Source organism: Scardinius erythrophthalmus (genome assembly GCF_964197995.2).
Source record: "Scardinius erythrophthalmus genome assembly, chromosome: 21".
In the NCBI taxonomy this organism is placed as follows: Eukaryota; Metazoa; Chordata; class Actinopteri; order Cypriniformes; family Leuciscidae; genus Scardinius; species Scardinius erythrophthalmus.
The window spans coordinates 21,387,763-21,404,885 of NC_138241.1; the positions used below are offsets into that span (position 1 = coordinate 21,387,763).

The 17,123-nt window shown below is 37.1% G+C and overlaps 1 protein-coding gene across 1 annotated transcript; it reads right to left on the minus strand.

Annotated features, from left to right (window-relative positions):
• Nucleotides 1-640: 640 nt before the first annotated feature.
• Nucleotides 641-16,036, minus strand: cnnm2a (cyclin and CBS domain divalent metal cation transport mediator 2a). The gene is made up of 8 exons (XM_081350684.1): nucleotides 14,433-16,036; nucleotides 8,517-8,660; nucleotides 7,416-7,553; nucleotides 7,122-7,291; nucleotides 6,519-6,612; nucleotides 6,092-6,154; nucleotides 4,496-4,674; nucleotides 641-2,916 (listed from the first exon to the last, which is right to left on the minus strand). Exons 1-8 carry the CDS (start codon nucleotides 15,895-15,897, stop codon nucleotides 2,719-2,721), a joined length of 2,451 nt encoding a protein of 816 aa, XP_081206810.1. The 5' UTR covers nucleotides 15,898-16,036; the 3' UTR covers nucleotides 641-2,718.
• Between the last annotated feature and the right edge of the window lie 1,087 nt (nucleotides 16,037-17,123).

The following is a 17,123-nucleotide window of genomic DNA, read 5'->3' on the forward strand; positions in this document are numbered from 1 at the left end:
AATGGATTATTTCCTTCAGTTTAGACACTTAAGATGTTCGCCATGGTGGTTTTGAATCATGAAACATGAAGTGCAACATGTGCAGCAGAAGTCTGTCACATAGGCTACATAAAAAATATAATGAGAACATTATAATTGTGTGCTTGGGACATGGCGAGACTTGTATTTGTAACCAGGCTTTCAAAAATTATATAAAATATGGATTTAGATTTATCGGGCAATATATCGGTTATCGCCTTTCAAACCTAAAGAATTATTGGTATCAGCCAAAATTTTCATATTATCCCCATCCCCAAAATATTTCGGTCAAATTGACCCACAAACATCATAATCATATTAGAAGTTTTGTGTGCACATCAGTGTCGATTTTTGTTTTCATGACCCTAAATTAGAATGTCACAAAATTTCAAGAGTCTGCTTGGCTGATTAATATTCAAGCCAAAAAAAAAAAAAAAAAATCTACCAATTTTCTGTTTTAAAATGTTTTAGACAATATTATTTAGAGTAATTATTGTGTAAATTTGCAGCAATTTTGTGGCGGTTTTATTTGTCATCACTAAATTGCATTATATATTATACACATTAATCAGTTACATCTGCCATGATCTAACCTTTAAAAAATAATAATAATAATATAAATGCAGGCAGGTAGGCATAAAGTTGTCAAACTGTTTTATTATAGCAATTTCCATCTGCATTATATATATAATATGTATATTTAAATCTGATATAGCTTTTTCTGGTTTATAGTATGTAAGCATACAATAGTACTCTCTGATTTATGACTGTACAATATTTCTATACACATTCAAGATTGAAAATAGCAGCAGTGTATGACAGACTCAAACGGCATGTTAGAGCACCACATTTTTAAAGACATTTCCTCTTTTCTAAGGCAGGCGATCCAATGTGAAAACACCGATCTGACCTGTAGGACATCACCAAATGCTTTAAGCTAAATGAAAGGGCGTTCCTCTTTAACACAGTGTGACAAAACTGGAATAAGTGGTTGATAAAGAAGAACAGGAATGAAGCCTTTGTTAGCGCTTAACAATCACTATTTCACATCTCAACAGTAGTTACGTTACCCTAACAAACTTATTCTACCTCTCAGCCTCATATTAAATTCTGCTAGTTTACTTTTGGTTATTTCGTCCTACCTGTGAGCTCATTAATTGGTCATGATTGTCCCTGCATAGCTGTTGCACTATTGCACTGAGAGGTTGCTACATAAAACACTTCAGACGTGAATGTCCTGATATCCAGCGGCTTTACGCTTCTGACAGAAGCGTCTCAGGAGGTTCTGATAATAAAAAATCAAATAAAAACACAGCGGATAAAAACATCATCCAGAGAATCGTTCCCCTATGTATCAAGAGTTAGTGTAATCTTGTCATAATAAAACAAAAATAAATACATTAATGCTGAATTATTTTCCTTTTTCATCTGTTTTAAAATCGATACCTCTTTAACAATCCCATGGCACTGAGTCCTAAATGAATAGCTTTTTCTCTAAAAAAACAATAAAAGTAAGATAAAAGAGCAATCTGAATCTGAAGACAAATATAAGTTACGGTGTAAGTTCCTGAAATAGTCCTTTACATGGTTTGTTTAGGTCCTAAATGCAGCTAGAAACTATCTGAAGTAAGGTAGAAAATGTTTCTTTTAAAAATGAAGAGTTACATGACTACAACAAATGCACTGAAAATCAAAAACGTATCGTTAATAAAGAGTGGTCCGACGTACATAAAAATGGAACCAGTCATGAGACATAATCTATTCACCTTAAAATAGGTGACGCTGTACCTCAGCGCAATCAGGATTGACGTAAAAAAAACCTCTCTCTCTCCCTCTCTCTCGCTCTATATATACATATATAGATGAAAAAGGCCCTCATATGTAAACACATCTGATTTCTTTGTACTGTGAATGCTGTACAAAGCACACCTGTACGTGACGTGGATTAACCTGGGCAGAAGAAATCACTGAAATCGTTGGTGTTATTTGGCACAGTCCAGGCAAACACTGTTTTGCCTGCTAATGCGTGTCGTATCCGAGGCTGCTGTTTTGTAACAAATTCTCTCCAAGTTATCTTTCCCGTTATTTGCTGTCCTCGCCAAATGTCTTTGGTCGTGAGGCCTCTCAGTTCTGCTCTGACAGGCTGAGACGCATCCTGGATTTTCTCGAAAGGCCGAGATGGACTGATCTCCATCGAGTGTTTCCAAGCCTCCTGGTCGCCGATATCTCACCTGTGGTTGCATCTACACGGGCTTCCCGTGGGTCGAATGGAAGATTTGGGAGAGCTCCGTGTCGCCGGGGCCCTCGGGGGCCTCTAGATCTCCTTTGTTGACAGTAACCGAGCGCTGTCTAAAGGCACCATTATTTCTTTGTCCTTCTAGTATCGTGTCTGGTCGAGGTGTGGTGTGGGTCGTCACCTTGCTCCTAAGTGAAAGTGTGCGAGTGTGTATTTCAAGTGTGTGAGTCCTCGAGCGAGAATGATTTTGTGGTCCCTGACTGATCCGCTGCCTACAAAAAGTGTTAAGGTCATTAGTGCATGCATTGTGGGATATGCGGCCCTTCACATTGTAGTCTTTGCGTACGGTCCCCTTTGAAATCGACCGTGATACAAGTTATGTCAAATTGAAGCTGCCCAGTGTACGAGAAGGCCTCTCTAATGGAGCCGAGCGCTCTCTCGCCATCTCTCTCCGCTGAGGGTGGTTAAATAGCCCCGTCGTTGTGGGCAGTGTGGTTGGGTCTGTGTGCGTTGGCGGTCAAAAGAGTGGCCGACTCATCCAGTGGTCCATCCTGATGCTCTGTGAAGGTCAACTCGATCTTGGTGAACTCGCTGTCCGTGGACTGAGGCGTCTTGTCCATGCGAGACGCCATCAGGGCGTTCTGATATTGCTGGCGGGTCACCTGAGAGAAGGGGAACGAGAATTAATGAGCCAGAATTATTCTGGTCTATTTTGGACATTTTGTGATGTAGCACTGCTAATATCTGTAATTATTAAAAGAATGATTCAAAGTTGCTTTGAATAGAAGCGTCATGCTAATTCAAACGGAGATTTTCAGATTTTTAGAGCCAAGTGAATTTCAAATGTGTTTTTTTTAACTAAGCCGTATTTTCTTTTCTTTTTAAAATGTTAAAATGTTTATTGAAAATATAAAATATGCGTAACAGTTCTACCAAACACATCTACCAAATGTTTCATTCAGCTTTCTAAAGATGGAAATCATCAGATTTATCTTTTTATTTTTTACTTTTATTTTAAATGAAATTATTTGATTCTATTGACAGCTCAATTTTTTAACAACAATAATAATAATAATAATAAAAAAAAAAACTAAACCTGCTTATTCTCTCTTGTTCTCCTTTGTGAAATATGTTCACAAATCTTTCAGTGGTGAGATTCAACTCTTGTTTATCTTGCTCAAACTGTAAAACTGCTTTGGATGGATAAAAAAAAAAAGTGTATATAAATAAATGTCAATTCAGGCAATTTGTTTGTATTCATATGGTAACATCGTAAGATGTAACATTATTCTAATATTATAGACTCTAATACCTAAAACCTCAATACCAAGTAAATAATTATATGTATTAATAGTGTATATATATATATATATATATATATATATATATATATATATATATATATATATATATATATATATATAATATATATAGTATATATACATTAAATTATTAAAATATGGGAATCCCTGTACTAGAGCATAGAATATTATATGTATATATATATATATATATATATATATATATATATATATATATATATATATATATATATATATATACATACATGTATATACATGTATATACATGTATGTATATATATATACATATATATATATATATATATATATATATATATATATATATATATATATATATATATATATATATATACATATAATATTCTATGCTCTAGTACAGGGATTCCCATATTTTAATAATTTAATGACAAATTTGCATGCTTACTGGTTCTCTGGTGTCGGTTAATGGTCACATGGCATTTTTATATAATCTTTTTTTGTTTTATTTTGGTGGGGTTTAAGAATCACAATTTGGGAAATCCTGCTCTAATGTAATCACAATACAAATAGCAAATGTTTGTAACATCACATTATATAATATATGTTTTTTGACAATATAAATTGTATAAAAGTATAAAATATAGTTGTCTTTATATTACAGAAAATGGGGTATATCATATTTGAGTGTCCTTGGATTAAAAAAAGTTTGAAATCCTCTGCACTAAACAACAAAAGTACCAAGCTGCATGACAGCCCTGGCTTTGGATACAAGCTTATGCTAAAAATAAAATTTAATACAACTGTCAGTTTTAGGCATAAAAATACATGACTGTGTTTAGACAGATAAGGCACAAAGCGTCTCAAACTTCAGTTGAGGTTCTAAAAGGCTTGCAATTCTATGCATTCCAAATAAACTTGTCTGAGTCAGCAGCATTCAAACCTTGATGTAAAGCAGGTCAGAGGCGGCTCTCACGGTGTAGTCCGGCACATAGACCTGCAGGAAGGAGTTGAGCTGGTTGTTGCTGCTGCCCAGTGTGGGAGTGACCGCCTCCATCCGCTCACTCCTGTTCAGGGAATCCGAGTGGTTGAGTCCGAACGGTCGTGGAGGTGACTTATTTTCTGTATAGCAAATAAAGGGTGACATGCAGGTCAGCTGTTGTGATGTAAACAAACCAAAGAAAATATGCTTGTCTGATGTTCCATTCATTTTGGAAGCCCTGTCTCTTCTCATGAACCATGCTGTGGAATGCTTTTGTGTGTTTAGACACAAAAGTTGAGCTTCATTTATTTACAATCCAAATGTACAATGTAGAAGCCATTTAATGTGACTTTGATCTTTCTCTGCTAAAAACCCAGTGAGGATTTGCTTTTGTAGCCTAATAAATCCACACAAATAAGGGACAACAACCATTAGCCAGTGGCTTCTAGCAGTCTTTTGTCACTACCTTTTGTTCTGCTGATAAAACAACGGTTATAATCCACTGCATGTTTGCACATTTTTAAACTTTGTCAGAAAGTGACAATTAGGATTAGAACATCTGCTTAACTCACATGTAATTTAGAGTTTTTAATCAAAATAAGATTAGGTTCTCCACTTCTTAAAGAAAAAGTTCAAAGGGTGTCTGTGGGGAAGCAGTACAACAGTCATTTCACTGGAATGTATATAATCCCAGGGTCAGATGTCTAACTGTGTGGATTTTTTCATATTTAGAAAAATATACATGACCAATTTGCTAAATATGAAAATGAGTGAATAAATGACATAAATAGATAGCATGTACACTACAAATTCAAAAGTCTGGGGTCGGAAAGATTTTTTTAAACGTTTTTGAAAGAAATAAAACAGTAATATTGTGAAACATTATTACATTTTAAAATAACTGGTTTCAATTTAAATATATTTTAAAATGTAAATTATTCCTATGATGGCAAAGCTGAATTTTCAGCAGCCATTAACTCCAATCTTCAGTGTCACATGATCCTTCAGATATACTTCTTATAGGCTGATTTTGTGCTCAATAAGAATGTATTATTATTACCAATGTTGTCAAGTTGAGCTGTTTAAAATTTATGTGGAATCAATGATAGTTTTTTTCAGGATTCTTTGATGAATAGAAAATTAAAAAGAAAAAATCTTTTGTAAGATTTAACATGTCTTTACGGTCACTTTTAATTTAATGCATCTTTGCTGAATACAAGTATTTATCCCTTTTAAAACCTTTGAATAGCAGTGTAATTGGATAAAGTGAACAAAAGCCGTTTTTAAAACAGTTTTGAAATTTGCAATTTTGCAAATAGATTAAAAGACGAATAAAAGAAAGATTCATCAAAAGGGGAATGCTTGTAAATGCACATAAAATGTGTGTCATTTGCTTATTGGCTCCCATTATGATGATCAGACCATTAACATTGACTTTTTTCTGTAAAAGAAAATGAGGACAGAGGACAGAGAAAACTCATGACGCACCATTCAAATATTCAGATTCTGATGTGAAAAGATTATTCAGAGGAAGGAGTAAAACGGTGAGTGCAGTACCTGGAGATCCTGCCAGTGATTCTGCCCTGCTCACCACGAAGGTTCGAGACAAGGAGAGAGGAACTGGTGAACAAGAGAAAGAAAAGAGAGAAGGAGGAAAAGACAGAAGGAAATCATGGGGAGGAAAACATGATTCACACAGAATTCCACCAAGAATCAAATAAGTAATCATTTGCATAATGTGATTGATTCAAAAGAGTATTCCTCATGCTCAATAGAAATCCAATAATAAATCTGATAGAAAAGAAAATCATGCATGATTTGGTAGAAAGAGTTGTATGAAATAAAGATATCAGCCATACAAAAGTGTGTAAAAACTTCAGAGTTGACATTCTCTTTCTTTCATGACCAATGATCATGCATTTTCATCAAAACCCTGACATCTAGCGAGGTATGTGCAATGAGTGAGACTATGCATTGTTCAGACCTGGTGAGGACGTCAGAGCCAGCACTCCATAATACGAGAAGGCACCAGCTTCAAACTTCATCCCCTCCTTTCCAGCCTCAACTTCCACCTTCCCCTGTGGGCCATCAGAGATACAGGGTTTTGAAAAATGGTTGAATGTAAATAGATTTAAACTATTTGAGTTCATTTTCAATACTGAATCAAATAAGTATTGATTGGCTAAAATGACGTGTGCGTTGTTGCTGAGAATTTTGGTCAAAATGAGATTTTTAAAGGCAGGGCTATATATATACTGTATATCATCTGTGGAAGGCATAGGACCATAAAATGTTCGTCCAATCATTGCATCCAGTTCAAATGCAATGGTGTGATGTCCTACCTGCCTGTCAACGTATGTATTTTCATTCAAAGCGAAGAACGAAACAGAACTTTGCTGTGAGTATATAGGGGGCTTTAGTAAGCGACCAACCCTTTCCAAGCCTTTGCTAGGCAGCTCACTATGTTCAGAGCTTCAAGATTTCAATCAAGGCCATGACGTTGTTCATAGATCAAGGTCTGCAAAGGTTGTGACCTTTCGCTCAATCAGAACTCATAACATTGAGATACAGCTGAGGATGTTCTGACCTGCAGGATGAGGATGAAGTAGTCCACAGGCTTGTTGCGGTGAAAGAGGTAGTGCTCTGACATTTTCTTGTTCTTGTCATCATATTTGAGCTCCAGGATGACGTTAGGATGTTTCAGCAAGCGCAGGAGGATTTTCTCTGACATTTGAGCTGCACTAAAGGACTCCACCTCTGGAGGAGGAGAAGAAGAAAAAACAAGGTTTAACAACGCTTTAAGAGTTTGTGATTTTTTTTCTTATTATTTTTATGATTATGAATGCGGAGACACATGTAGTTACATGCTGGACATCAGTACCAGTTGCCAGGAAACGCAGTGTGGCCAAAAGAAGCTGCGGAGATATTTTCACCCTCAACTCGTTATCTGTGGGTTTGAAAGCGGAGAAATCCTGTTTCTTCTCCCTGTGAGCTATCTTCTTTTTCGTCTTGTTGTCAGCTGTCATTGGGAATAACAGAAGGACATGGTTAGATGTTTTGACCAGCATTGTGAGATCTAAATGAGAATGGTAGAGCATAGCACCAGTAACACCAAGGTTATGGGTTTCAATTCCCAGGAAGCGGATGTAATTATAATATGCATAGGGGTCAATCAAAGACTTTAGATATACAAAGTCGGTGCACTTGTATTACTATGAATGGGAGAAAGTGAAACGTGCATATGGCGGAATAAGTACCGCCTTAAGTAAAAGAGCCAATCGCCGATTTGGTAAAGTCATTGAGTCACTGTTGCTGCTGTTAAAAGCTCCAGTTCCTATAGAAACAGTCAGTGTTCTTAGGACTGTGCATTAGCTGGGTCCAGCCTGAAAAATGCAGTTTTTTCGAGCGTTTAGAAACAAAATTTATGAGACAGTTGTTGTCATATTTGAAATATGAAATTTAATCATAAGCTTGGCGAACAGTTTTAAAGAATTTGATGTTTCCCCATTCAAAGATATAGGAGCTGCACTTGACTGAAATGCTGCCCGAGAGGCGTTTCAAAGATGGCCGCCGAGTGAAATGACTCGTCTTAAAGGGACTTTGAGTCTATGACATTAAAGAAAGGAAAAATCTTTTAAATGTCTAGTTTAAAACACTTGTGCCAAGTTCTCAGAAAACATAGTGTTTGGATTAATGTTGATTCCTGTGATTTCAAATGATTTCATTTTCAAGTAAAGGTTCGATGTAATGAATCTTAAAAATGTCATGTGGTTCAATCAAAGTAAAGTAATTTACCTTGAACGTATGACAGAACACATCTTAATATTTATCAAGAAAAAGGTGCATTCAAGTAATTTTATGTATTAATTGCACTTTTTTTGAAATACGTAATTGGAGTCCAGCGTCTTGGCATTGAATAAATAGAATAAAAATAAAATAAATACAAATGTTTGCTTGGTTTGTAAATGTAAATGTTACTCACTGTATAAGTCTGTCTCATCAAGAATCTCAGATTTGATAATTTCCTCAATGACGTCCTCTAGCGTGACGATGCCCTGAACTTCATAGAATGGGTCACCCTCTCCTTCATTATTCACTCTTTGGACAATGGCCAGATGGGATTTACCTGCCAGCGCAAAAACAATATACAGTTGAGGTTATGAGGCATCTCTCATTTCAGATCATATCAAACATGGTGGTCCTCCTGAACCCTCTACAACCATAAATGCACCATAGAATCTCAGTTCTGTTGGTTTATGATTAAAATATGTCACGCGTGCTTACCAAAATCTATGAGAGTTATTATTTGACAATTGTGACTGTTCAAACAAGAAGTTCTTGGAGTCAGACAATGATCCGTCGCGTTTTCTTAGCAAATCTCTCATGGTTCCACATCTGTTTTCCCAGGACCTCCTCGATAAGCTGCTTAAAAAATTCCTGCCCAGCACTGTCAACCAAAATGTTAAAGAAAATTCTTTTCCTGTTTCTCAGCTAGTGATCATTTAAAAGGAATTTTCCAGAGCCGGAGCTAATATTAGATCTGAAATGAAGTTTCCATTCCACTTGGGCGATGCTCTCACCGGCGTGACAGTGTAGCAATCCATTATGTAGGGTGTCTGCATAAAACTTTTCCATAAATACCACTATATATATATACACCAGCAAAAAAGAAGAAAAAAAGAGAGAGAGAAGAGGTTTCTTTAAAAACTACTGGTCGGTCAGACCCGAGTTAATGACTGACTGATCTTGGACCGATCTTGTTCGGGCCTGTTTCATGCCTGTTGGAATCAGTAAGCAGTGCACCAACACTTGCCTGAGGAAATATAGGCTTATTTGCATTTAAAACCAGCATGACTTTTAAAACAGCGGGAAAATAAGATTATTTTGTAAATAAACAGTTTAACAGCACCTCTTTGTAACAGTCTAAACTGAGTTGGTTTTCAGAGGCCGCCCACATCCCTCACCCCTGATCTATCTGATCTTAGGAGAGTTTTAGACAGTCACTTCTCAACACATGAACCATTTAAGACACAATAAATGATCTTTCATCAGTTCAGTACAGTTTTAGCCAAACTGAGAACACAAGTAGGTCCTATATCCAAAGAATCTAGAGAAGAGAAGCCATTGTTATGAGCTTCCAAGAACTGCCCACACAGTGTCACAGAGGCTTTAACAGCAAATAAAAGAAAATCTATTTAATTTTGACCATTTTGAGAAGTGTATTTAAATAACAGTGTTCTTTCACCTGACTAGTTTTTATGAGCTCTGAATGGTGCAGTTATGCTGACAAAATTACATTCAAAGTTTGACATCAGTAACTTATGCTCACCAAGGCCACATCTATTTGATCAAAAATACAGTAAAAACAGTAATATTGGTGAAATAAATAACCCAATATATTTTAAAATGTAATGTATTCCTGTGATGACAAAGCTAGTTTTCAGCATCATTACTCCAGTCTTCAGTGTCAAATGATCCTTCAGAAATCCCTCTAATATGCTGAGACAATTCTACCATAGCTTCAATTAGCAGTTCTCAAGGCATTCGAATATGACCTCTTGCGTGTGAGAATAAGACACTAGCTTTCTGAGCTTGAGACATAACTGTCGATCAGAAAACAAAAAAACTCCAAGATGAATTGGAGTGCTTCAACTTTTTGGATCAAGTAAACAGAACTTGACTCCAAATGAACACATGGTTTCTAGACAACACATACAGACACATTTTGTACATTCCCACCTTATTTATGGAATGAGGTTTTTCCTTAGATATTTTCCATAATGGAATTTCCCTATAAATAGTTGGTGGGACTGTGGGTGGCACGTCTGTGATGCTTCACTGGAACATCTTACAAATATCACAGGCACTTATCAAGGCCATGTTCCTTTTTATATAGTCCTTTTTTTAAACAGTACAATGACTGTAAATGTAAGTTCCCAAGGAAAAGACTTACATCAGTCTTAATAATATTTCACCCCGGAAATGGAGATTTCAGTGCAGTAAATTCACCCCCAGTGTTTTTCCCCCATGGCAGGCCTATGACTCATCTGTATAATAACAGTGCTTGCACAGTTATTTCAAACACAAAATCTGATCAACATTTGCTTATTCAATTACAAAGATCTCCTCAGACCTTAACATGTCAAGATATTTAAGCTTCCTGGCAGACTGAACACTTAAGCGCTCATAAACATGTTAATAAACACTGTTAAAAAACACCCCTTTATATATACCTGGGGAGGCTTTTGAAGCCAAAAATCCACATTTAACTGAGATAATTACCTGAGAATCAGACTGAAATTGGTCAAAGTGAACCCTATTCAGGGCAGAGATGAGCATAACAACCTTAAATAACATTATTAAAATGTGTGCTACAGAATAGGAGATTTCTAGTTGAATGCTTTTGTAAAATGCAAACAAGAAATGATAAATTAGTGCTGTCAAATTGATTAATCGCATCTAACATAAAAGTTTGTTTTTGTTTACATAATATATGTGTGTGTATATATATATAAAATACTAATGTATGTGTATATATATATATATATATATATATATATATATATATATATATATATATATATATATAATACTAATGTATGAACGGCAAATTAATTATTAAAAATAATTGATTAAAATGAAGTAAAATTAATTTTCATTTAGTTTTTGTTTACATATATATATATATATATATATATATATATATATATATATATATATATATATATATAGAGAGAGAGAGAGAGAGAGAGAGAGAGAGAGAGAGAGAGAGAGAGAGAGAGAGAGAGAGAGAGAGAGAGAGAGAGAGAGAGAGAGAGAGAGAGAGAGAGAGAGAGAGAGAGAGAGAGAGAGAGAGAGAGAGAGAGAGAGAGAGAGAGAGAGAGAGAGAGAGAGAGAGAGAGAGAGAGAGAGAGAGAGAGAGAGAGAGCCTGTATATGTAAACAAAAACTAAATTAAAATTAATTTGACTTCATTTTAATCAATTATTTTTAATAATTAATTTGCCGTACATACATTAGTATTCAGTGTAACAAGATCCTTCAGAAATCATTCTAATATGCTGATTAATATGAACATTTCTTATTATTATCAATGTGGAAAACAGCTGTGTTGCTTAATATTTTTGTGGAAACTATGAAACATCTTTTTTCAGGATTATTTGATGAATAAAAAGTTAAAAAGACCAGCATTTATTTGATCAACTTAATGTTTCCTGAGAATTATTAATTTCTATAATAATATCTTACTGATCCCTATTAGGAAAATGTAGTATATTTTAACGAACAATATTCAAAATATAAAAGGCCTATATAATACATTTATAAATATGTATTATTAAATCAAGACCCTTTCTTCCCATGGACCTTTTCTTGTATCGGTTTACTGCTCAGTAGTAACTGTAACAACAGTGCATAAATCTTTAAAGAGTCTTTACTGGAAACTAGTGGCTTCGTCTTGTTTACTACACGATTTATGTTTAAATCTGCCAAATGCGCATTGTATTATCAACAACATAAGCATCAATTAACCCTGTGGATTCCTGACCCTGCTTACAGGATTACACATTCCAACCCCACTACATTTTGAATGCAAATACCTCTCATTCCTGAGAAGAGTCATTTTATAAGACTAGAGAAGCCAAGAGCAAAAAACACACACAATCAAAGCCGTTTACATAACAAGCAACTTGAAATCAAGCAATAAAGTGCATCGGAGTAGGAAATGCTACAACAGCCAGATATAATTAGCCTAGAAATACAGTACAGACGCATAAGAGCCAAGTGGAAACCAAAAATAAGGATATGAATAATAATACATATAGATATAGACCATCAGAGTCCAACAGCTTAATGGACACTTGCCCTTTGACACATCAGGTGACAACATGCTTTCACCATAACCGCATATCACTACTTTTGTGTTGAGTAAACACAGTTTGAAAGGTATGTCGAGTCACAACAAAGAAATGGGGAGAAATGTGGGTGATACGGAGTCCTTTACACAGGAGATGTGGGGGCTTCTAAGATAGGCTTTGTTGATGGACTCAAGCTCAACACTGTACTACACGTACCTCAATTGTTGCCCAAATCTGTTTAAGTCCATTTCCTGTACAGCCACAATTTGTGGAATGTCAGGCCACGGTCCTACTATGGTCTGTGTCCACAACTGCGTGACAGCATGTTTAAAAATGACACCATCCAACGGCACTTACATTGATACTTGCACTTACATTGAAACAACTGACTAAACCTATTAAGACACACTTTAACTAAAACAATATAATTTACGCATTTAAATACATTTCTGGCATGGTAATGGTTATGACAATGGTGATATGTTTGGTCTTGGCGGAAAAGATCTGCTATGCTGCTGCTGCATACATGACACACTGCTGCTGTACACTATAGCATACATGATTACCCGTAGCAGATCTATACAGGTGGAGCTGGGGAAGCTGGAGGGTTTCTGAAGGCGCGCTGCTCTGCTAAGGCAAATGCTAATCAAATATCTGAAGGTTGAGCAGTGAGCTTATTGGCTACTGATACAGCAGGAACCAATCGGCTGTGCCCTATAGAGAATGATGTGATTGCAAGCAGAGTTATGGCCATATTAGCCTGCGCTATCTAGATTTTCATGACAGAACTTTGTATGTCACGACTGCATTCTTCTATGGCCCATAATAACCTCACCCACTCATATTGCTGTTTTGGTATTTCTGTCAGAAAATAACTCACTGGTTCAGACATCATGTTCTGATTGCTCAGGGCAATGGGTGAAAATCACAAGCCAGAGTGATCATTACTCAGCGCCTGTTGAAGGAATGATTCCCTGAACAGCAATCGTAAAACAGCTTTATGGGATGACTGTGATGTTGTAAAATGAAAGCTTAAGCCTGATCATTCAACAGTCTTTTCATGAACTCCAGAGATCAATGTTATATCGGAGTGAGAGACATCACTGACGGTGAAGTTTAATTAACTCCTCTTGAACCGTCTTCATTGAATCCCACACATCAGAAAGAACAGATCATCTCATCAACAAGGTACCATCTTCAAGTAACATTTTACATTACAACCAATAATAACACTACTGAACATAATGAAATCTAACACTTCCAATAGTTCTCTAATTTTGTATATGCTACTTTAGAGCAGCGGTTAAAACCTTTAAAGACCCAGGGACCCTCAAAGCCAGACTACATAATAACGGTCATTGAGAAATTAACTAACATTACCACATTATAAAATGCTTAACAAATCATTAGTTAGAATACTATGGAATACTAATACTGTGAACATGATTTTCAAATGTTTCATTAATATTAATTTAGGTACCTTCATTTATTTTTTAAAGGTGAAAGAGGTTCATCTCCCACAATCGAACTATCACCCAAGCACAGTTTGCCAAATATCTTCTTTATGTGATGATATGTTAATATATAACAAATACTGATCAGTGGTAATAAACCAATAAATATTAGCCTAGGGTTCTTTTTTTCTGTGGTTTTGCCAACTGTCTCAGATGAGCGCTCTAGCAGTGTACTTTTGCTGTGGTCACCTCCTCAGGTGACTTCTGTTTCCTAGAGTCTCTAACTATTAAAGTTTGAAAATGTTGTTGTAACGTACATTTGTGAAAAAGAACACATACTTTTATTATAATATAGATGAATTATTCAACATGTAATTAAAGATGTAGCTTTAAAATAAAACAGTAAAATGATATACACCCCCTTACATTTATAAACTCATTGAGCATACTTTTATCATTATATAGCTGAATTCCTCAACACTTAAATGAAGGGTGTAGCTTTAAAAAAACAATGCAATTGTATACAACTTTACATTTTTTAACTCCTAGAGCATAATTGTATTATTAATGATTTTTTTTTTTTTTTTACCTTTTTTAAACTCTTCGAGCATGGCATCCAGCTTTGTATCATTGAAGACAAAATGCAGAGGATGGCTGTAGAACTTGGTGATGGTTTTCAATGGCGTGCAGTCATCAGGATCTACAAAGGCCAGGTCCTTGACAAACAGCAGGTCCACAATATGACATCTCTCGCCCTCATACACAGGAATGCGCGTGTAGCCGCTCTCCATGATCTCAGACATGGTGTTGAAGTCCAGGATGGCATCACCGGCGATCATGAAGCAGTCTCGCAAAGGTGTCATGACATCCTCCACAGTTTTAGTCCTGAGCTCCAGAGCACCCTGGATGATGTTGAGCTCCTCTTTCACCAGGTCATTATACGGATCTGTCACCCTGAGCATCTCCAGCAGCTTCTCCCTGTTGTACACAGTGCCTATCTCCTGCCCCAGCACGTGGTCCAGGAGTTTACTGACGGGATAGGACGCAGGGAAAGTGAGGATCATGAAAAATTTAGTCAGGAATATTGTGTTTGCTCCCACGGCGAGCCCATGCCTGGAGCAGATGGCTTGTGGCACGATTTCTCCGAATATAACGATCCCTATAGTGGACACCACCACAGCGATCAGCCCCGATCCAGCGATGTCATCGAGCAGTATCGTCAAAGTGGTATTGACCAGAACATTTCCTAAAAGCAAAGAGCACAGAAGGTAGTTTCCTTGGCTTCGGACTGGCTCGATCTTCCTCGCGTAATTCTTCTCCTTCTCGGTCCCGCAGTTTTGGACAATCCGGAGCTCCATGGGATCCAGCGCCATCAGTCCCAGATTCAGCCCGCTGAACATGCCGGATAAACACAACAACATGGCAATAAAAATAACCTGCAGCCAGAACGGCAGCAGGAACCTTTTCTCCTCCACCACGAGCACTGTAGTGTCATACCCCTCGTGATAGAACCAGGTGTTCTCGGACCACGAATCCTGCGCGCCAGGTGTCGTGGCGGCGATGCACAGGTAATACAATTTACTCTTCTCCGTTTTTCGCAGAGGCTTCACCTCTACTTCAATAAGCCCAGATGTCTTTCTGTCTAGCTCCACGTTAGGAAGGATGATGATATCGGAGGATCGGATGCCGCAGGGATGCGAGGCAGGTGCGTCTCCGGGGCTCTGGCTCTCCACAGGTGCGCTGCTGCTGCTGCTGCTGCTGCTGTGTTCCGTGAAGGCGAGTTTGGACCACGTCTCGTTGTTGATGTTTTGCCCATAGACCCTTAACCTGACACGAGATCGCTCGCTGACGCGCAGAGTGCCTCGGTCCATAAACGACACCTCGTCAGTGTCCTCGAGCCGGATGCCAATGATGACAGTCTCTTCTGGCGCGTCTTTGCCATCAGTGCTACTGATCAGACAACTGCTGACAATTAAGAATATAACAGTCAATGATCTAGCCCGGTTCAGCGCCGCCATATTAGAAGTGGGCACTGCGGTCCATTGCTCTGCCATGTTGACAATGGGCAGGCTTTAGTCAATGGATGTAGGATGCCACAGTCAGAGGGAATCCGCGTACGCCTTCATCCTCTCTATAGCCGTCCTGACATCAAGCAACAAGGCCGGCATTACTCACCGCGTATCGCTGCCTCTCTGCACCACGATGACACACCAACACGCTCTATGTGAACTGCTGTGAGTACATATGCCTAATGACGGACGTTGGTTTTAACCAACCCGGTAGCGTATGCAAATTGAGCCTGGGTGCATCCAATGACATCGCGCGAGATGTCGGAGGAGAGGCGGTGCTATCGGCCTTAAACCCGGTAGTGGGTGTTTCCAAAGACCAATCAGCGGGTAAAATGAGGAGTACCTAAAAGGTGGGAGTGGTCGCCGACGGCCAACTGTATCTCACCATTGAAAATACTGGCCAAAACATCGCATTAACGTACTGAAATTTCAGGGTTAATTCTGAAAAAGAAGAGAGAGAGAGAAAAAAATCGTTTGATGGTTTTATTAGTGTAAATCATACATGAGGAAATATACAATAAATGAACCGAACAGAGTAAAACGATTCTCCTTATATTTGTTTGTAAGCGCGTGTGCGTCTTTGCCAGATAAACAAACTCGCAACGCCTTCTTCATGCGTTCATTATGTCACAGTCAAAAGCAAACAGTTTGTGATGTTTCAGAAAATGAAAAAAAGAGGAAAATGAGGAAAGAGGAAAATTAATATACATTAATATTTTCTTCATTTGTCTTTATTCTGTAACTTTTTGGATAGACTAAATTGGATATGAAAAAACAATATCTCTATATTTTAATAGCTAAATTTAGAACTACATGATATTCACACACACACACACACACACACACACTCACACATATATATATATATATATATAAAATATTATTATTATTATTATGACTATTTTCAAGTATTTTAATACGTTTTTTCACATAGAACGGAAACCAGACATTAGTCCAAAACAAATTAATGAATAGAATTCCTTGCATATGTAGAAAATAGCTAAAAAATCAAAAAATGACCAAAGGAGATCCGCGCACGAGAAATAGACCACAAAGCTCATGTAAATGTATTGTCCAGGGGCCACAAATAAAGTGAAAAAGTGCAAGGTGCGCAAAATGTTTTCGGGCTCAACACTTCATCAGTGCCATGTGTTTCCAAGCATACACTACCGTAATCATTATAATACACCGGACACTGACTTGACCACCAT